A 22,264-nucleotide genomic window follows, 5' to 3' on the forward strand; every position below is an offset into this window, starting at 1 on the left:
AAAATTTTTTTAAAGAAAGCCATGACTTTGATCTTTCAGGGATTATTGATACTTTTTCATAAAGCAAAGTGGTAATGGTTATGGTCTCTGGAGCTGGAACTCATATGCTCACACTGCTACTTACTAATTGCAAATTGTTGGGCAGGTACTTAACCTTTCTGATCACCAGTTCCCTCATCAGTGAAATAGGGATAATAAACCATCTACTTCATAAGACTGTTGGGATGATTAAACAGATATGGAAAGCACTTGAAATAACACTTAAAATAGTCACATGATTCATGTCAGTGTATGGCAAAAACCACCACAATATTCTAAAGTAATTAGCCTCCAATTAAAATAAATTAATTAAAAATAATAATACTTGGCACATAGTATGTGCCATGAAGTGTTTGGTTTTGGTCTTAATATCATTATCCTCATAATTATTATTTCATTCTGTAAGTCATACCTGGAATACTTTCTTACTGTAAAAGATTTAAGATATTTGTATCTTAAGATTTATGTATAAAATATATATGTGTGTGTGTGTACAGGCACACCTCAGAGACATTGCAGATTTGGTTTTAGACCACTGCAATAAAGTAAATATTACAATATGAATTTTTTGGCTTCCCATTGCTTATGAAAATTACTTTTTATATACTTCAGAGATATGAAGTGAGGAAATGCTGTTGGAAAAATGCTAATAGACTTGCTCTACACAGGATTGCCCCAAACCTTCAACCTGTAAAAGCTACAATAGATCAAAGTCTTCCTGTATACATACGTGCCTACATATATGTACCCACACATGTATATACATAAATATATAGTGCATGTGTCTGCCTGTGTGTACATATGCATATGTGTGTGTGTGTGTGTGTGCGTGGAGACGGAGCACACTGTGGACAGCCTCTCCACCCTCCCCTTGTCACTCTCCTTTCATAGTTTGGTGACTTTAGACACACCTCCTCCAGTTCAGTTTCCTCCTCTGTCAAAGGACAGAGTGGATTGTTTCAGGAGACCCCCCGCCCCCACTTCCAGTGGAGCCTCTGCAGCTCCAGGATCTGATTGCTGCTGCCCCCAAAGCACCCGTGGGGAGGAGGGTGAAGGCTCTTAGACCACCCAGCATGGCTTTCTTGGTGTTAGGTCTGTAGTGAAGGAATAAGAAATTCATCACAGGACTTGTTTTTGAAATGCTTGTTTGCATTTGCTGCTGACTCCTCTGGGAGCTGTAACTTTCCCTTTCTTTTCCTTTAGTTTTGGAGATCATTTTGAGTGGAACAAAGTGACCTCTTGCATCCACAACATCTTAAGCGGGCAGAGGTGGATCGAGCACTATGGAGAGATTGTCATCAAGAACCTGAATGATGATTCCTGCCACTGCAAAGTGAACTTTATAAAGGTAACCTCGGTGCCTGTGAGCTGTGGCCCCAGACAGGCCTTGGCAGAACTGGGCCTCAGGTCACAGGTCTTGGGGAACTTTTCACCTTCACTTTTGTGCCAGGGCCCCCTGGTCCCAGCCTTACCCCTCTCACTTGGACCAGGGTCACAGTCCCTCCTAGCCTCCTTCCTTCCTTTACTCCTCTGTGGTCTCTCCCCAGTGAGTCAGCCAGAGGGACCCTGTTGAAACATAAGTCATCATGATACAGTATGGATGAGCCTGGAAGACATTATGCTAAGTGAAATAAGCCAGACACAAAAGGACAAAAATGATTCCATTTATATGAGATACCTGGAGCAGCCAGATTCATAAAGACAGAAAGTAGGATGGTGATTTCCAGGGACTGGGAAGAGGAAGGAATAGGGAGTCATTATTTAATGGGCACAGAGTTTCAGTTTGGGAAGATGAAAAGTTCTGGAGGTATATAAGGCAATCATTATGCAACTTTGTGAGTGTACATAGTGCAACTCAATTTTACATTAAAAAAATGGTTGAAACAGTAAATATTATGTATGTTTTAGCACAGTTTAAAAAATGAAAGTCACATCATATTTGACCAAAACCTCTGACAACTCCCATCTTTGTCAGAACAAACGCTTACATCCTTACAGTGGCCCATGAGACCCAGTAGAGCCTGCATTCCCCACCCCCATCACACACACACACACACACACACACACACACACACACACACACACACACACACACACACACACACACACCCCACCCCCCCCCCTCTGTCCTCTCCAACCTTGACTCCTGCCACCCCTCATCCCCTTCCTTCCTCATCGTCCTCTAGCTGCACTGTCCTTCTTTCTCTCTCTCCATTTCCTTCTGCTTGGGGTCCTCCAGATCCTTCCATCAGCCTTGTTAGTCACCCTCTTTCATATCTTTCTTTCATATGTTTTCTTCAGAGTGTTTATTACCACCTGCCGGTAGCTTGCTCGCTGTTGCTTTACTTGCTTATTTTCTGCTCCCCACACCCTCCTTGCTATTCCTGATTCCAGCAAAGCAGAAGCCAGATCTGTCTTGCCCACTTCTGTGGCCGATGCCTGGCAGTTTTGCCTAGCACACAGCAGAGTCTCATGCACATTTAAGGATAAACGAACAGCTTTTCCTCAGGCAAAGAGCCTGGAATCATCTGCTTACCTATCCAACTTTCCATCTGCCTTGATTTGAGCCCGTTTCCCCACCTTCTCTCCCTCCTGAAATTCCCTCTTGCCTGTAAAAATCTCACATATACCAAGTGGCCGTAAAGGGTTACCCTCCTCAAGGAGTATCTGCATCTAATTAAGGTCAAAATCATAAGCCAAGAGATTAGGTTCTAACTGTGGAATTTCACACAGTACCTCTCTGTACCACCTATAGCAACTGGGGGCGCATTATGGAGAGATGGCTTGGGGTCTTTATTATATCCTGTAGGTCAAACTGGGTTGTAGATAGAATTAGTAGTGATTTGGCATAAAATAAGCTGGTGCTGGTAGTAAAGAATCAGCCTGCCAATGAAGGAGATATAACAGATGCAGGTTCGATCCCTGGGTTGGGAAGATCCCCTGGAGGAGGACGTGGCAACCCATTCCAGTATTCTTGCCTGGAGAACCCCATGGACAGAGGAGGCTGGCAGGCTATAGACCATGGAGTTGAAAAGAGTCGGACATGACTGAAGCAATGCAGCATGCAAAGATGACCCTGCCTTAAAAGCTTCATCTAAGGTCTTTCAAAAAAGAAGCAAAGGAGCCTGAATAAGGGGTATATATACCTGGGAGATTGACAGATAATAGATACATTGATTGATTGATCCAGGTGCAAGCTACCCTGCTCTCAGAAATTTCCCCAAAGAATGTGCTTCACTCCCATTTATACCATCCATGTGGTATTCATCTACTGAGGACCAGGGAACATATTTTCATAGCTATGAGAGATGAAAAGAATTAGAACACTGGATGTGCCTCTGGTATTGAAAAATAATTTGAAAGCAGCAGTTATGTGTGGAGCATGACTGCTTCTTTCTGTGGCTTCCCAGTAAGTAATTGGACTTACTGACAAATATCTCTACAGAGAAAAATATGACTCCTGCTTTAGAATAAACTTAAAAGCCTGGACAGTGTTTGCTTTCCTTTTTAACCTGACTAGAGAACTCACTGTTACATGTCTGATTAATCTCTGAGGTACTGCTATACTCTGCCCTTCCTCCCATTTTTATTTTGGACTTGGAATGGGGAAGCTAGTCTACCAGATATGGCCTGGAAATTTCACTCTATTTTATTGGTTTCCAGATACGGATTCTATTTTGGCTGAAAATAGTAGTAGAATTTTTTGATTTATGGAGTAATGCCTTCTGGTCTTTTGCAGATTTTTAGGGCAGGCAAGGAAAATTGAAAAACTCAACTCTAGGGACTTAGCGCTCCCTCTGCTGACCGCAGTGTGGTACTGTATATGTAAAATCCACAAGGCTGGGCCTAGCTGAGCTGTTCTCAGTCCAGGACCAACTCAGTGGGAATGTGGATTGCATAAGGTTCCTATAAGTTAGATGAGCAGATCTGGTTTGGGGAAAAAAATAAATAGTAGAAACTGAAAGTTGATTGGTTTACAAACTTGGTAAAAAAAAAAAGGTTGTTTACAAAGGATTGTCTAGTTCCTTGAGAGAGTAAGTTATATGAGTTACATTTCTTTTAAATTGTAGTAGAACCACAGTGACAGTCAGGGGACAGCTGTTCTGGAAGGGGCTTAAGGGTCAACCCCCACCTGGTGGATGATCCCTTCCTTCCTGCAGTGCATGATGTGAAAGTAGATAGAAAATTATGTCTTACACAATGTTGATGATTGAGCTACAACCTATAAATAAAGAGCTAGCTTTTAATTTTTATTAAATAATTAAAAGTATGAATTTTTAAAAAGCCAGAACCAACAAACCATATGCAGCATAGAATCATTCTTGCGGGTTTCTTTCCTCTTCCTTTTTTCTCTTAACATTCGTAATAAATTGACCCCAAAACACTAACAGATGACTCTCTTTTTACTCCTAGGCGAAATACTGGAGCACTAACGCCCATGAGATTGAAGGTACAGTGTTTGACCAGAGTGGAAAAGCAGTACATCGGCTCTTCGGGAAATGGCACGAGAGCATCTACTGCGGCGGCTCCTCCTCATCCGCTTGCATCTGGAGAGCAAGTTAGTATCTGGGTTTGCCAGGTGGAGCAAAGCGAGGGCGTGGCCAGAAGAACCCCCTGCGGGTGAACGTCAGCGTCCATTTAGTATATCCAGCCTCTCTTTGCGGAGAAGGCAATGGCACCCCACTCCAATACTCTTGCCTGGAAAATCCCGTGGACGGAGGAGCCTGGTAGGCTGCAGTCCATGGGGTCGCTAAGAGTCGGACACGACTGAGCGACTTCACTTTCACTTTTCACTTTCAGAAGGAAATGGCAACCCACTCCAGTATTCTTGCCTGGAGAATCCCAGGGACGGGGGAGCCTGTTGGGCTGCCGTCTATGGGGTCGCACAGAGTCGGACAGGACTGAAGTGACTTAGCATAGCATAGCCTCTCTTTGAACTATGCTAGAGCTACGGGCTGGAGAAGGCAATGGCACCCCACTCCAGTACTCTTGCCTGGAAAATCCCATGGACGGAGGAGCCTGGTAGGCTGCAGTCCATGGGGTCGCTAAGAGTCAGACACGACTGAGTGACTTCACCTTCCCTTTTCACTTTCATGCATTGGAGAAGGAAATGGCAACCCACTCCAGTGTTCTTGCCTGGAGAATCCCAGGGACGGCAGAGCCTGGTGGGCTGCCGTCTCTGGGGTCACACAGAGTCGGACACGACTGAAGTGACTTAGCAGCAGCAGCAGCAGAGCAACTGGCTCTACTGTCATTCACCTAGTTATATCTCAGACTCATCCTCATGCTTATCAACAATACCTCTGTTGGACTGGTAAAGTCCTGGGTTCTTAATCCCAGAACAAAGCCATTGCTTATCTGTGGTTGCACATCATTCCTTTGCCTATACCAGGCACACAGGAAATGCTATTAGTGAAGTTCAAGAAGTCATTCTAGAGATAGGGAAACCTTACTGGAAAAGCAGAATGACCTACAAGAGTTATGGGGTCCCCTAGATTTTCCCAATACCATAAACCACTCTAATCTCTCCTATAATTCTAGAAAGATGCTAAATTCATTAAGCAGATGGGGGGAGAAAGGGTATGGAAGCCAAAACTTCATAACACGTCCCCTAAAACATTTTAAGAGTTTAGCCCATCTTTTCATCTGATAAATATCTTCCTGAGTCATGGTTATATTCTAAAACCATTGCCCTTAGAGAGTACCCTTAAGATGCTTTAGTCTGATCAAAATAAAAAGAAAATCTAAAAAGGAAAGCCATTCTAATAGTGGCTTAAACCATTAGGATATGTACTATTACTTAAAAACAAGTGTGGAGGGTGTGGCCCTACGGTTATTACATAGGCAACTTACCTGTCTCAAGAACATAGATCATTGAGAACACATTGTGCCTGCTAAGTCAATTCAGTTGTGTCTGACTCTTTACGACCCTATGGATCATAGCCCACCAGGCTCCTCTGTCCATGGGATTCTCCAGGCAATAATACTGGAGTGGGTTGCCATGCCCTTCTCCAAGGTATCTTCCCAACCCAGGGATTGAATCTGCATGTCTTATGTCTCCTGCATTGGCAGGTGAGTTCTTTACCAATAACACCACCTGCCACTCCCGATATGGCAGTTATAATTCTTCTCCTGGACGCAATATGATTGTTTCAGTTCAATATCATATTCTCATGTAAGCAGAGGAGATGTCAGGATGGAAGAGCTTTCTTCTGCTGTGACTCTCTTCTTCTCAGGAATGAAGAATTTCCTAGTATCCCCCAGCAAATGTATCTTTCTGTTTTGTCTGTCTCCTTTTTGTTGGTGGTGGTTTACGTTGGGAGGCCAAATGTGGTCCTTGTTACTCCATCTTACTCTTCTGGATTCAGAGTCTCCCACAAGGCTCTGCTCTTCTTTAAAAATTATTTATTTATTTATTATTTTCTTTATTTTTGGCTGCGCTGGGCCTTTGCTGCTTTGCGTGGGCTTTCTCTAGTTGTGGCGAGTGGGGACTATTCGTTGTGGTGTGCCGGCTTCTCATCATGGTGGCTTCTCTTGTCACAGAGCGTGGGTTCTAGGGCACACAGGCTTCAGTAGTTGCAGCTCGTAGGCTCTAGAGCACAGTCTCAGTAGTTATGGAGCACGGGCTTAGTTGCTCCGAGGCATGTGGGATCTTCCCGGATCAGGAATCAAAACTGTGTCCCCTGCATTGGCAGGCGGATTCTTATCCACTGTGCCACCAGGGAAGTCCCCAAATGTATGTTTGTAACTTGTCAACCTGAAGTGGAACCAGATTCATCCCTTAATTGATCCTGTGCAACTGGGTCAGCAGGAGAGATTCTGATGACCTTAGATTAATCCCCTAGAAAGGGCATAAGGACACCTGAACAGATGAGTCAGCCATTAGCAAGAAAGAGAGATGACTGTAGAGTGGGCAGCCAACAATGTTTCTTTCAATGGGTAGTATCCACCCATTTCCACCGTCAGAGAGGTTGCCACGAAGCTAGAATGAATTGGCACCACTCGCCACCTCCCTGGCTTCAAAGGTTCAGAGGCACACGTGGCATTTCATGAGTGAAACATTCATTCTCCTTTGCTTAAAGAATGTATTGCAGATGAGAGTCACCATCTGGTCCAGGTGTTAAAGCAGTACCTTGACAAAAGAACACTGTGTGAGCTGTTATTCTTGTTATTTATTGACTTTATGTCTCTGTTTATGGTTGTGAGCATCCCTGGCCTGTCTGCAAGAAAAAAACCCACTGTCTCCACTCTGGAGACTAGGATGAGTTTTTGAGGGCACAATAGGAAGCTTTGCTATTATTTTTATGCTTAGGATCCAGAGAACTAGAATTAGACAAAATGGACTTCTGAAGCCTCAAAAAATGGGTCTGCAGAAAAGTTCACAGAAAGCATTTGTATTTGTATGTGTGGACAACTAGAGCAAAGGCTCGGAGTAGACTATATTTGATTAGTCTATATTTGATTTATCCAAGACATAAATTTAGGTATGTTTAGCTTGATTCTTAGCTGGAATTAAAATTAGGACAGCATGACTGCATTAATCTGCTTTGGCTGGTATAACAAAACACCACAGACTGGGTGGTTTAAACAGTAGAAATTCATTTTCTCACGGTTCCGAAGGCTGGGTACAGGCAAATTTGGGCTCTGGTCAGAGTCTTCCCTGTGGCTTGGCTGCAGGTGAGGGCCCACCCTTCTGACCTCATTTACCGTCATCAGTTCCTTTTTTTTTTTTATATGAAACTTTTAGTATTTTATTCATTTTCATAGTTTTACAGTATTAGTAAAAATAATGACCATTATAAATAAGTATAAAATGGAAGTTGATGAAAAAATAACCCCAAGTCTTCCTTGACTCCCACCCTCCCACCAAAAAACTAGCTAGTATATGGCAAATATCCTTTTCACATATTATCTTTAGGCATATATTCACTTTGTAGTGGTGGATGGTTTAGTTGCTAAGTCGTGTCTGATTCTTGTGATCCCACGGACTGTAGCCTGCCAGGCTCCTCTGTCCATGGTGTTTTCCAGGCAAGATTACTGGAGTGGGTTGCCATTTCCTTCTCCATCGTCATCAGTTCCTTAGAGACCTGATTTCCAAATACAGCCATGTTGGAGGTGGCGCTTTAACATATGAACTTTGAGAGAACGTAAACATCAAGTCAGACTGAAGTGACTTAGCAGCAGCAGCAGCGGCAAACATCAAGTCTAACATTCTGGCCCCCAAAATCATATCCTTCTTACGTGCAAAATGTATGTTTTCCACCTCAACAGCCCCAAGAGTCTTAACTCATTCCTGCATCAACTCTAGAGTCTCATTTAAATATCATCTAAATCAGGCATGGGTGAGATTGGAGGTGTGATTCATCCTCTCCAGCTATGAACCTGTGAAACCAAAATGTGCTTCCAAAATACAGTGGCAGGATGAGCGTAGGATAGACATTCCCATTCCAAAGTGGGAAAGAAGAAAGAAGAAAGGGATGATGGGTTTTAAGTTAGCCCAAGACCTAGTAGGGCAAATGCCATTAGGTCTTAAGACTGGGGAACCTCCTCTTTGGCTTGATGCCCTACCCTCTGGGCGCACTGGGACACTGCCCAGCTCCCAAGACCCCCAGGGTTCTGGGTAGTGGCGGCTGGGCATGTTGAAGCTGCACAGTGGCCCAGCCCTTTGAGAAGTGGAAGCAGCCTTGCGCCCTGGGCCTGTGTGGTCTGGGCCTGTGGAGGGAGGGCAGCCTAATGTCTCTGAATCACCTTCAGAGTCATTCCTCCCTTTGCCTGAAGGTGGTGCATGTTTGCAGCTGGGCAGCTCTCTGGTTCCATCTGTAAAATAACAAGAGTCCAACAGCCTTGCTTCATTTAGTCCCGTTTTCTCGCCTTGCTTCATTTAGTCCCGTTTTCTCTGTCCCCTTTGGTTCCAGCTGACAGTGTTTCTGCTGATATAATCCCATCTCTATTCCTGGCTTCTCCTGAGATGGTTTAAAATTAAAATATGTAAGATTCGGAGAGGCCCTGCATTGAGGAAAGGAGGAGCAGAAATGAAAGTAAAGTATAACATTTATTGACCTCTTGCTATGGGTCCAACACTATTCTAGGTACTAGGCAGTTTCAGAAGAATTTGACATCTCTTAAATGAAAATGGATTCTCTAGAGTGAGAGTCTTGTTAGTAAAAATGGACCTGGAGTTCTTTTCAGCATGCTTATTTTTGTAACAAATTATTTTTATAACTTACAATTCTATAGAAACATTTTGATATTTAACAAATTTGGATTGCACAAAGAAGGCCTTAGCTTTGTAGGCAGAAGGAAACTTATAGAAAGGAAAATTTATAGAGAAAAATTCAGAACCTCTTTGTAAGCCAGAATGTTTTAATAGAAATGGAAGAGGTTGGAGCTGAGAGAAAAAAACTGTAGCAGGTCTGAGATGAAAAAGGTGAAAGAATTAAAATGTGATGTGAATGCAATTCAAGTTAGAGATGAACAATCTCTCTTTCTTTTAGATCCCATGCCAAAAGGCTATGAGCAATATTATGGCTTCACACAGTTTGCACTAGAATTAAATGAAATGGATCCATTGTTAAAGTCTTTATTACCACCTACCGATACTCGATTCAGGCCAGATCAAAGGTAAGGATATTTTTCAGGTCTTTATCCTCCAGAGATGTGAAACTATAAAAAGGCTTAGTAACATCTTCTAGGCCACCAATGGAGCCTAAAAGAGAGAGATTCTGTCATCAAGAGTAGAAGTCTAGGGGGACTGTAAGCAACCTTGTGGAAGGAGCAGAGCCCAGCTTAAAGCAGTGTGTGGCATGACCTTTATTCACCAGTAGATTCCCGTTTCTATTGAAATAAATTTTTCAAAAGTTTTTTTAAAAGAGTGTTCTTACATATAGTAATAAAAAATACACTTACTATGTATTTGAAAAAAGCATTCAGTTCCTTGGCCCTTGAATTTAAACTATTTTGGTGCATTGAAATCTAACTTCTGATCCTAGGTTTGAGGCTGACAAGCTGTATGACATATGCTAAGTCTTTTAACCTTTCTCAGTCTCAGTTTCCAACTCTGTAAAATGGAAAGCATAATGTCTGCCCTAAGGCCTATCTCTTTAAGACTCAAAACCAAGGGGAAAAAAGAAAATTTCACTTTATTTTAAAAAACCCAGCATCCTTCTTCATGGTAAAATAAATAAAATGTATACCTAGAATCAACAGATTTATGACTGAGCAGCTTACTTCATGATTTGGTTCTAGAAATCAAGATCAATCCATTTGGGGGAAAAAAACAAAAAATAGACATAGGAAAATGAACAGTTTACAAACAATGAAGTGCAGATATCTCCTAACTATATGAAATGATACTCAGTCTTGCTCAGAGAAATGTAAAAATTTAAAAACCATGCTGTTATACCATTTGTTTACCCATCAGATGGCAAAGACTCGAAGGTTTGATGTACTCTGAGGGTACAGGGAAGAGGCATTCCAGTACCACTGCTGGTGGGAATGTAAATTGCTAGAATCCCTGTAAAGGGCAGTTAGTAACAGACATATTGCAAACTCACCTTTTTACCCAGCAGTTCCAATTCTAGAATCATCTCCTTATACATAAACTAACACATGTGAAAAATGGCAATTGTACACAGTCCTTCACTGCAGCATTAATTATAACGTAAAAAAGATTGAGACCATCTCAAATATCTATCAGTGGAGAATTGTTTAAATAAATTCAGGTATACCCACATAACTGAATATTATATATCTATTAAAAAATCTAGAGATCTCTAAAAGAGATCTATGTACTACCAAGAAAGATCTCCAAGATATATTGTTAAGTAAGACAAAGCAAGAAAAAAGAAACCAAACCAAGAAAGTATGCACAGTATGTGTAGCCTGCTTCCATTTCTGTTCTAAAAGGGAGGTGAGAATGTATGTTAATGTTTGTTTATATATGAATAAGAAATCTCTAGACGGATGCACAAGAAACTAGTCACGGTGGGCTACCCACGGTGGGTGGGGTAGGAAGGAAACAGGTAGAATTGAAGACAGGAACGAGAGGGAGATTTTGCCCCAAATTGCTTTTTATAGATATAATTTTTTGAACCATGTCTGTATCACCAGTTCATAGCACAGTGTCATCCCTCACTACTTCCAAGTGATGTTTAAGGGTTGGGACGTTTCTTATTTTACAGGAGGATATTCTGAATATCCAGTCTGTACATGTGCAGTTCTGGTAGTAATGATGGTTCCATTTTTTGGCATTTATATTCCTTCATCTTTTCCCTTAATGTCTCAGGTTTCTAGAAGAAGGGAACTTAGAAGAAGCTGAAATACAAAAGCAGAGGATCGAACAGCTGCAGAGAGAAAGGCGGCGGGTCTTGGAAGAAAATAAGGTGGAGCACCAGCCGAGGTTTTTCAGGTGTGTAAATGGTGGGGTCCTACGGGTCATTGTTGGCAGGTACTGGTGACACCCGTTGCTTCTGGACTGAGGAGAGTGGATGGGGTGTCCCCTCCCCGTGAGAGTGTTCTCAGCACTTTCCCTGCTTCACAGTGGTGACGTCTGTCCTTTGCCAGGGCCGGTCTTTGTGTGGACACTGCCTCCGCCCTCAGTCGTCCTGCTTTTTTTGCATCCCTTGCTCTTTCCCTATGCCTCTCAGCACCTCCCACAGGACTTTGCAGAGAGGTGCTCAGTAAGAGTTTATGGGAGAAGCAAAGAGACCAACCAAACCCAGCTCCCAATACCAGGCCAATCTGTTCAGACGGGATCTAAGATTGGTTTCTCTGCATCCCCTCTCATGAGTATAGGGCTTCCCTGATAGCTCAGTTGGTAAAGAATCCACCTGCAACGCAGGAGACCCCAGTTCAATTTCCTAGGTCAGGAAGATCCCCTGGAGAAGGGATAGACTACCCACTCCAGTATTCTTGGGCTTCCCTTGTGGCTCAGTTGGTAAAGAATCCACCTGCAATGCGGGAGACCTGGGTTCAATCCCTGGGTTGGAAAGATCCCCAGGAGAAGGAACAGCTATCCACTCGAGTATTCTGACCTAGAGAATTCAATGGACTGTATAATCCTTGGAATCGCAAAGACTCAGACACGACTGAGCGACTTTCATTTTCTCATAAGTATATTCTGTACAGTGATGGAGATAATTAACCATCATCAAACTAGAAATTCCAAGTACTAATTCTTGAGTTGCAGAAGTTCCAATATACTGGGGCTTAGATTTGGAACATTTACTATCATTTTAAAAATAACTGGCTAGAAGGCTCTTATTAAAAATAGGCTGAAAGTTTAGAAGGGACATCCAAGATCGTCCGCCCTTCACCTCCTCTTTTATTAACTGAGAAGAGGTGAAGGACCAGGGGACATAGGTGATCTGTGGAAGGACCCAGTGGACTGTCCCAGACAGGGGCCTGGCTCTCTTGACTACAGGCCAGGGCGCAATATGGTTCTGGGGTTTTTTCCAACAAGTTTTTCTGGGGTTTTAGCGATAAGTTATGTTTTATCCCCCCAGTATAATATTCTTTCCCCTCAAGTTGGTGTGGATTTTGATCACACACTAAGGATTTGAGTGATTGAAGATCAGTATAGTAGAGTTTTATCCTGGAATATTCACAGCTTCATTTAAACATTTAATGAATACGTTTCCTTAAATTATTTTTTTCAGAAAGGCAATGGATAGGTAAATGGATAGACTAACAGACTGATCAGTTGATTTTACTAATATTTGTTAAAGAGGTTCGTTACAGTATTTTTAGGATCATTAAATATTGTGGGTAACCAAACTGTCTCAAGAAATAGATAAGGAGATTGATCAACTTGACCTGATATGAGAACCTGAAAAATCTTCATAAAGTCTATGGAGCTCTATGGGAATTGAACCAGCATTTAAATGCAAAATATAAAATGTTACCTAGGCTGTCGCTTCAACCATGTAAGAATTTTGTCTGGAATAGAGAAGGACCAAACACAGTGGCAGCTCTTCTTCTTTTTGATTATCTATAAAATTATCAGAGTATTGGATGTGGCAGGTAAAAATGTGAGAAAAGGTGGGAATTGTTCAGCAGTAGCAGTCCTGGAACTGTTCCAATTAGAAGCTGGCAGAGATGACAGAGAGGAGGAGTATGGGGACTTAGATGTTTCCGTTGACACTAAGGAGTCACCAAAGTATTAATGGAAATTCCAAGTGGAAACTACAGCTCTGGCAGCTTTAGTCATCTTTGTTTCAAAGAAAAATATCTGATACGCAGATTGACTTATTTTAAACACATCCCTTTATTGGAATAGGGAAACAATTGTGATAAAAATCCATGTTCCTCTTATGGTTGCTGGGATAAGACTGGGAGAAAGAGATAGTTAGGGAGTTTGGGATCGACAGGTATACACTGCTATATTTAAAATGGATAACCAGTAAGGACCTACTGTATAACACAGGGCACTCTGCTCAATGTTTTGTGGCAGCCTGGATGGGAGAGGAGTTTGAGAGAAAATGGATACATGTATGCTAAGTCACTTCAGTCGTGTCCGACTCTGTGCAACCCCATAGACGGCAGCCCACCAGGCTCCCCCGTCCCTGGGATTCTCCAGGCAAGAACACTGGAGTGGGTTGCCATTTCCTTCTCCAATGCATGAAAGTGAAAAGTGAAAGTGAAGTCACTCAGTCGTGTCTGACTCTTAGCGACCCCATGGACTGCAGCCCACCAGGGTCCTCCATCCATGGGATTTTCCAGGCAAGAGTACTGGAGTGGGGTGCCATTAATGGAGCCATATACATGTATCCTGGAGAAGGCGATAGCACCCCACTCCAGTACTCTTGCCTGGAAAATCCCATGGATGGAGGACCCTGGTGAGCTGCAGTCCATGGGGTTGCTAAGAGTCGGACACGACTGAGCGACTTCACTTTCCCTTTTCACTTTCATGCATTGGAGAAGGAAATGGCAACCCACTCCAGTGTTCTTGCCTGGAGAATCCCAGGGACGGGGGAGCCTGGTGGGCTGCCGTCTATGGGGTTGCACAGAGTCAGACATGACTGAAGCGACTTAGCAGCAGCAGCAGCATACACTTAAAATGGATTATATGTGTATAATGGACTCAGTGAGCTGAGTCCGTTTGCTGTCCACCTGAAACTATCACAACATTGTTAATTGGCTATCCCCCAATACAAAATTAAAAAAAAAAAAAAACTGTGTTCCTAAGAATGTGGATAAATATGTACTCCTCACTTTTTCTAAAACATGTGACAGTATCAGTCAACATTACAAGTGCACATACTCTGACCCAGATGTTTTAACTTACAGGAATTTTTAATATAATAAATCTCACACACATACAAAATAACATATGTTTTGTTTATAATAGCTAGAGGTTGACAACACAGTGTCCACCAGTCAAGTACCTGTTAAATCGTGGTCCATCCCCACAATGGAATATCATGCAACTGTTTAAAAAGGAAACGAGGAATTCCTTTTTGCCAGAGAAACCAAACTTTCCCTGCAGAAGACAAATGGTGAATATTAACTTTGCAAGGTGTGAGGCCTCAATAGTGATGACTCAACCCTGCTGTGCAATGCGAAAGCAGCAATAGTGAATACTTGAATGAACAGGCATGGTATGTTCCGATTAAATGGAATTGCAAAGATAAGCCAGCTGCTGGATTTGGCCATTAAGCTATAGTTTGCTGATCTTATTTTGACAATGGAAAAGGATTACAAGTATATATGTTATGTAAAAACTTAAGGGGTAGGACACCATCCAGGGCTACCATTGTATGAAAAAAAGGAGAGGAGTGGAGCATGCATGTGCGTGCATGCAAGCTCACACACATGGAATTTCTCTGAAAGAGTGAAGCTGCTAAGATTGTTGTCTCTGAGGAGAACCAGGATGCTGGGAGTAGGATGGAAAAATTCAGCTCTCCACTCTTATGAACCTTTTGAATTTGGGTCTATGTAATATCTAGTATTATACGATTATACAGTGGAAGTGACAAATAGAGTCAAAGGAATTAGATTTGAGAGTGTCTAAAGAACTATGGGCAGAGGTTTGTGACATTGTATAGGAGGCAGTGATCAGGACCATCCCCAAGAAAAAGAAATACAAAAAAAGGCAAAATGATTGTCTGAGGAGGCCTTACAAATAGCTGAGAAAAAAAAGAGAAGCAAAAGGCAAAGGAGAAAAGGAAATATATATCCATCTGAATGCAGAGTTCCAAAGAATAGCAAGAAGAGATAAGAGAGACTTCCCCAGTGATCAGTGCAAAGAAATAGAAGAAATCAGTGCAAAGAAAACAGTAGAATGGGAAAGACTAGAGGTCTCTTCAAGAAAATTAGAGATACCAAGGGAACATTTCATGCAAAGATGGGCCCAATAAAAGACAAAAACAGTATGGACCTAACAGAAGCAGAATATATTAAGAAGAGGTGGCAACAATACTCAGAAGACTTATACAAAAAAAGATCTTCATGACTCAGATAACCATGATGGTGTGATCACTCACTTAGAGCCAGACATCCTGGAGTGAGAAGTCAAATGGGCCTTAGAAAGCATCACTATGAACAAAGCTAGTGGAGGTGATGGAATTCCAGTTGAGCTATTTCAAATCCTAAAAGATGATGCTTTGAAAGTGCTGCGCTCAATATGCCAGCCAATATGGGAAACTCAGCAGTGGCCACAGGACTGGAAAAGGTCAGTTTTCACTCCAGTCCCAAAGAAAGGCAATGCCAAAGAATGCTCAAACTATTGCATTTGCACAATTGTATTCATCTCACACGCTAGCAAAGTAATTCTCAAAATTCTCCAAGCCAGTCTTTAGCAGTACGTAAACCAAGAACTTCCAGATGCTCAAGCTGGATTTAGAAAAGGCAGAGGAACCAGAGATCAAATTGCCAACATCCATTGGATCATCGAAAAAGCAAGAGAATTCCAGAAAAACATCTACTTCTGCTTTGTTGACTATCCCAAAGCGTTTAACTGTGTGGATCACAATAAACTGTGGAAACTTCTTAAAGAGATGGGAATACCAGACCACCTGACGTGCCTTTTAGGAAATCTGTATACAGTTAGAACTGGACATGGAACAACAGACTGGTTCCAAATAGGGAAAGGAGTACATCAAGGCTGTTTATTGTCACCCTGCTTAGCACTTATATGCAGAGTACATCATGAGAAACACTGGGCTGGATGAAGCACAAGCTGGAATCAAGATTGCTGGGAGAAATATCAATAACCTCAGACATGCAGATGATACCACCCTTATGGCAGAAAGTGAAGAAGAACTAAAGCTGTTCTTGATGAAAGTGAAAGAGGAGAGTGAAAAAGTTGGCTTAAAGCTCAAAATTCAGAAAATGAAGATCATGTCATCCAGTCCCATCACTTTATGGCAAATAGATGGGGAAACAGTGGTTGACTTTATTTTTCTGGGCTCCAAAATCACTGCAGATGGTGACTGCAGCCATGCAATTAAAAGACGCTTACTCCTTGGAAGGAAAGTTATGACCAACTTAGACAGAATATTAAAAAGCAGAGACATTACTTTGTCAACAAAGGTCCGTCTGGTCAAGGCTATGGTTTTTCCAGTGGTCATGTATGGATATGAGAGTTGGACTATAAAGAAAGCTGAGTGCAGAAGAATTGATGCTTTTGAACTGTGGTGTTGGAGAAGACTCTTGAGAGTCCCTTGGACTGCAAGGAGATCCAACCAGTCCATCCTAAAGGAAATCAGTCCTGAACATTCTTTGGAAGGACTGATGTTGAGGCTGAAACTCCAATACTTTGGCCACCTGATGTGAAGAACTGCCTCATTAGAAGAGACGCTGATGTTGGGGAAGGATTGAAGGCAGGAAGAGAAGGGAACAACAGAGGATGAGATGGTTGGATGGCATCACCGCTCAATGGACATGAGTTTGAGCAAGCTCTGGGAGTTGGTGATGGACAGGGAGGCCTGGCGTGCTGCAGTCTATGGGGTTGCGAAGGGTTGGACATGACTGAGCGATCGAACTGAACTGAAAGTGAAAGAAAGTGAAGTCGCTCAGTCGTATCCGACTCTTTTCGGCCCCATGGACTGTAGCCTACCACGTTCCTCCCTCCATGGGATTCTCCAGGCAAGAGTACTGGAGTGGGTTGCCATTTCCTTCTCCAGGGGATCTTCCCAACCCAGGGATCTAACCCGGGTCTCCCACATTCCAGGCAGACGCTTTAACCTCTGAGCCACTGGGGAAGCCCAACTTTGAGTGACATCTAGTCAAATAGTTAACCAAGGCTGTTAACTCTAGACTGTGATGACTTCCAATTCCTTTCCTTTTTACTCTTAATTTATTATTTGATTTGAACAACTTGATTGATTTGCAGCATTTACATAGTCATACTCAAGCCATATTTTCTGTACCACAGACTCTTCCCTCACCCGTTTGTCTCAGGAGTACCATTTCTCACAGCCTCTAAGTTTGAGAAGCTGAAGTCAGAAGTAGCTAAACAGTCCAGTTCTGGACCACAGGGACAGAGTGTGCAGATGCAAATGATAATCTGGACGGGCAGCAGCGGGGGACGGGTGGAGGGCCGGGCAGGGCAGAGAGGAACTGAAAAGGGAAATAGAGACTATGACGATCTTGTCAAGAGCCTTCAACAAATTCTTTCACTTCCACAGGAAATCCATTGATGACTCTTGGGTGAGCAATGGCACCTACTTGGAACTTAGGAAAGATTTTGGTTTTTCCAAACTGGACCATCCTGTCTTGTGGTGAAAGAGGAAAGAACAAGACATCTTTGTGCTTCTCCTGCATTTGCTTTCTGAAGCCACCGTCTTGTGTCTGTATATTTAAACAATATTATCTAGAATGATCACTTGTGCTTCTTAGCTTAGCGTTGTAAGTATTTAAGTATATATTTTCTTCAGTAGGTTTCTTTACAATTTCAAATGTTATCATGATTGTTTATATGAATGTAGAACACCTTGATATTTCTTTTTATATATAAACTATTTAATAAAAATAAAAGATTGAATGTTAATGTGTGGGTTAAAAAAGAAACTTTAACACTAATTTTCCAAAGGTTAGGAAAATTCTAATTAAATTTATGCCTTATAAAATTAGGTTGTAAAGAAAATCCATCTCTCCCAGGTGCATTAAGAAAAAAGAATACCTAGGGTTACTCACCCATGCATAAGCTACCCAGGTTTATTTTGGTAGCTCAGGTATCTTTTTGCCTCAGACAGCTTTTGAATTGCTCACACAGAACAATTCTGCTGGTGCTGGAGTCTGAAGAATACTCGTATTTGCATTTCAGTGACTGGAGAGAATGGTATAAGATGAGTGAGATATGTTTTTATATAAGATGGGTGTGGTACCTTCTCAAAGAGGGAAACATTTGAAGTCATCCCTCCCTATAGTTTCATTGCCTGTGTGCAAAATCATACAGAGAAAGTGTTGATAATTTGAGAAATCCCTGTTTTTTAAATATCATAATGAATTCCCAAACAGTAGGAAATTTCTCCTTAGAGTTAAATCATTACAAGTTAAAAAAAACTGTTTTCCTACTCCACCCCAACCTCCCCCACTATTTGCCCACATCTCTGTTGAACGTGGAATGACCCAATTTAGTGTTAAAATACACAGGGGATTCCACATGGCAGTTTGACTTTCCAGAAGTTTAATAAAGTAGCTGATTGTTTTAAGTAACTCAACACATTTTCCTTAAATACTGTTTTGGTATTTTCTACCTCTTAATAAGCAATGTATTTTAGATCTTGTATTAAAAAGTTTGACCATCTGCCTTATAGAAAAATGTAGAGAATTGAGTTCTTCCTTTGTGCTGTGTTCTGATAAAGCTTTAAATGTCTTCTTATCCCCTTCCTACACTTTCTTCTTAACTCATATCACTCATTTGTGAGTTTTGCAGCAGTCTTGAATGATACAGATTATAACTACCAAAAGGAGAAACTTTGCCTTTTTAAATGTGTTATTGCCAATTACAATAATAGAATATGTGCAGTAGTTGAATTCTGTGATCACAGCAGTTCCAATTTCTGCCCGTATTACTTTAAAACCAAAGCTTGAGTTTTAAGCATTTTCCTCTAAAGTCCATAACAACCCTATGGGATATCAAGTAAAATGATGTGGTAAAAAAAAATTTCTCCAGAAAACATTTTTAGATATTTAAATAACATCAAAGAATGCTTTGAGTGAAAAATCAAATAAGTAATGGGAAAAAGCATGCACTGTTTTTCAGTGTCACAGAAACAACTAGTTAGAGAGTGTTCCATTTTCAAAATAGAGTTAAAGTGGATCACTAGCCTTTTGGAATCTGCAAGTGACTAGCATTTTAAAATAATATGCGATTCATTAAATATTGCTTTCATCCATTTCATTTTATCAAGACGTCGAGATGAACACAGTGAGAATATCATTTCCATTTCTAATGAAAACGATCAAATTCTTTGGTATGGGCTTTGTTCTTTTCTTTTCAAGCTTGTATCAGAATTCTGCTCACAGACAGGAAGAAGAGGCCTGTGGATTTTAAGGGTACTCCAGGGGAAAACAAATCTCATTTTCACAGTGTGAAGGTAAATGTAGAACTTGAGTAATACTGACTGTGGCAGAGGTTGGCTCAAAACAAGAACAAAACATGCAGCCTGAATGGATGTAGCTTTGTCATGAGGTCTTTGGCAAGTCTTTAATTGTCCCAGTTGCTATTTCAATTGATCTTATATTTCATTTTGTAATCACAAGGATCAAGGGACCAAACATCACCTTTGTAGTCATTTGAGATGGGAGTGTGGATAAATTTGAATATGCATGCCAATTTTAAAACCTATTAGTACCCACCTCTATAAAGGGTTTTTCTGACATTTAAATGGCTTGGTGATACATCCTATTATAATCCTCAAATTCCCTTGAGGGGGAAACAGCTTCTTTTTTCCTTCAGTCTCTACTCTCAAAAGCACCTTCTCAACCTAATTTGTATCTCAAGGACATTTTATAGTCTTAAGATGAAGGAAGCAGAAACATGGCATTGTTTGAGGACTGAGGCAGAACTGACTTTTCCAGATTTTGGATCTCCCAATTACATAATGCCAATCACTTCATCGCTGAAGGTACACGTTGTAACCTCTATTTTATTCCTGGTCATCCCATCCCAAATGTATGGTGAACCACACCGCTGTTCTTGGAAATGGGACCGCGTGCAGTCCAGTTTCCCACATTACACCCCAGGTAACGTGGTGCTGCTGCCCCTGCTGGTCGTCCCAAGCTGCAAGAGATGCTTTTCAGGAAGGGGCCACAGTCTCCTGTGTAGCCAGGCAGATCACTCCCTCCCCAGGTCCCAAAGCCTAAGATGGTATTTCCTGGAGTGAAATGTAATAATCAAAGTCTCAGTGCAGCTTCTTTCTCCATGCCATTCACCTCCTAGAAGCCAGGCTGGTTCTGGTACTAACTAAACAGACGGAGTTCACTTTAAGACAACCGTCATTATCCCCACAGAATGCCCAGACAGCCCCCACAGCCTCATGTGCTTCCTATAGACTCTCTGGGAGAGTAAAATAGACAAACCATTCATTAAAAAAAATATTTACTTCATTTGGGCTGCTGCTTTTCTCACATCCTATTTTTAATTACTTCCAGTAAATCATTGACTTGGGCTTCAAGCACTGTCCTTCTGTGTTTTCCACATTTATGATGAGTGACCTTGTCCTACCATTAATAATGTCAACACTAAAAGAAAAATGATAAAGGTTCTGTTTGGTTGTTGAAACTTGTTGTAGGTCTAATACTTATTCTGTAAATTATATTATGCCTTCCGCTATCATAGAATTTTCTCAGACCTTTTAGTTATGAATAGGAGCAATAAGCAGTTGTATTGACATAATTTATTTAAATGTCTTTAATTTTGATATTAACATTGGCATAACTCTATTTTTGCTACCAAATGATAGCTATTTTCATGTGCTCAACTTTCCCTACATTGTATTAATCTGTTGCTTGGTGTTTGTCTCTATTTTTCTTTTTTGGAAATATAGACCATATAAGTATCTGCAAATTGCAGCAGTCTGAAATGCAAACCATTTTCAGGAACTTTGGTTTTGAGGAATGCAATGATCAGAGGTTGTTAATTTATTTGTGATGATTTTATCTTTGTCTCTTACCCTCAGAAGATACTATTTTTTTTAATGGATTTTGTAAATCTTTCATCTAACTGTTTATAAGATTATTTTCTGTTTAAAATTCCAGCCTTCCACCCATCCGCCGAGGCCTCCCCCAAAAGCTCCAACTAATTTGCTTTTTCCCCACGTGTAGCTAGTTGACTGAATAAATAACATGGAAAAAGGCTGCCCCTGTGGTTGTGTTTCCAGGTTAATGGGCATATGTGGCTGTTGATGGGACAGAGCAAGACTCCAGCTGAGATTCTTGAGGGAGAAACACACAAGATTAACTAAAGTGATGGGGTTGGAAATACAAAAAATACCCCAGGACCCAAAGAACCCTGGAAACTTTGGCAAAAGTTGCCATATTTTTGGTCTGAACATTTCCGAGATATACTGCAAATGTAGGTCCCCCACCACTGGGACAAGAACCTGAGGGGGGCAGCTGGAGCTCCACACAGCCCCCAAGAAGCCCTCTCTGTTCAACCCAGCATGTTATGGAAATATCATTATTTTTTGTGTGTCCTAACATGAAAAAGGGAAATGCTGACCACCCACACTAATTTAATGGCCCTGGTGAATGGCTGACTCATCTCCTCCTACACCCAAGTTGTGTCCTCTGCAATACCCTGAACACTGAGCCTTCCCTGAAGTTCCATTTGGTTTAGTTCACATGTTTACAGTGTCACACATACACTGGACCGCAGAGTTACACACATAAAGTCTTTGCCTCCCCCAAAACACTAAAGAGACAACCAGAAGCCACTCATGAACCTTGATTGGATCCTGGCTTAAAAGAAAAACAAGCTATCAAATACATTTTGAGGACAGTAAGTGCAATTTGCATATAAGCATCATGAAATTATTGCTAACTTTCATATATGTATATGGCATTTGCCTGTTGATCTGTATCAAACCTGCCATTAAAGAAGGATCAACATTATTCCAAATAACATCACTAAAGGAAATCTTAAAAGGCAACTTCAGACTATTTTAACATTGTTGGAGTAGATATGAAAGCGTCCTAAGGTTTCAACTTGAAGAAGGCAATGAAATTTGAAGGTACAAGTTCTTAGCCTTTAGTTTATGAACTCAGCTGTATTATCTAG

General features: G+C 41.4%; 1 protein-coding gene across 7 annotated transcripts in view; it reads left to right on the plus strand.

Moving 5' to 3' along the window:
- The window catches only part of OSBPL3 (oxysterol binding protein like 3), a 199,281-nt gene extending 177,938 nt beyond the window's left edge, over positions 1 to 21,343 (plus strand). For 6 of the 7 annotated variants that reach the window (XM_070787925.1, XM_070787926.1, XM_070787920.1 and 3 more), the window contains 5 exons: positions 1,243 to 1,387; positions 4,453 to 4,597; positions 9,534 to 9,660; positions 11,324 to 11,446; positions 17,667 to 21,343. In XM_070787925.1, coding sequence (XP_070644026.1) covers positions 1,243 to 1,387; positions 4,453 to 4,597; positions 9,534 to 9,660; positions 11,324 to 11,446; positions 17,667 to 17,763 — 637 coding nt within the window. In that variant the 3' untranslated portion in view covers positions 17,764 to 21,343. Of the gene's footprint in view, positions 1 to 1,242; positions 1,388 to 4,452; positions 4,598 to 9,533; positions 9,661 to 11,323; positions 11,448 to 17,666 lie in introns of those variants that run through there. The other variant, XM_070787927.1, reaches the window with a different exon arrangement.
- The last annotated feature ends 921 nt before the right edge of the window (positions 21,344 to 22,264 follow it).

Source organism: Bos indicus, chromosome 4 (assembly GCF_029378745.1).
Source record: "Bos indicus isolate NIAB-ARS_2022 breed Sahiwal x Tharparkar chromosome 4, NIAB-ARS_B.indTharparkar_mat_pri_1.0, whole genome shotgun sequence".
NCBI classification, from domain to species: domain Eukaryota; kingdom Metazoa; phylum Chordata; class Mammalia; order Artiodactyla; family Bovidae; genus Bos; species Bos indicus.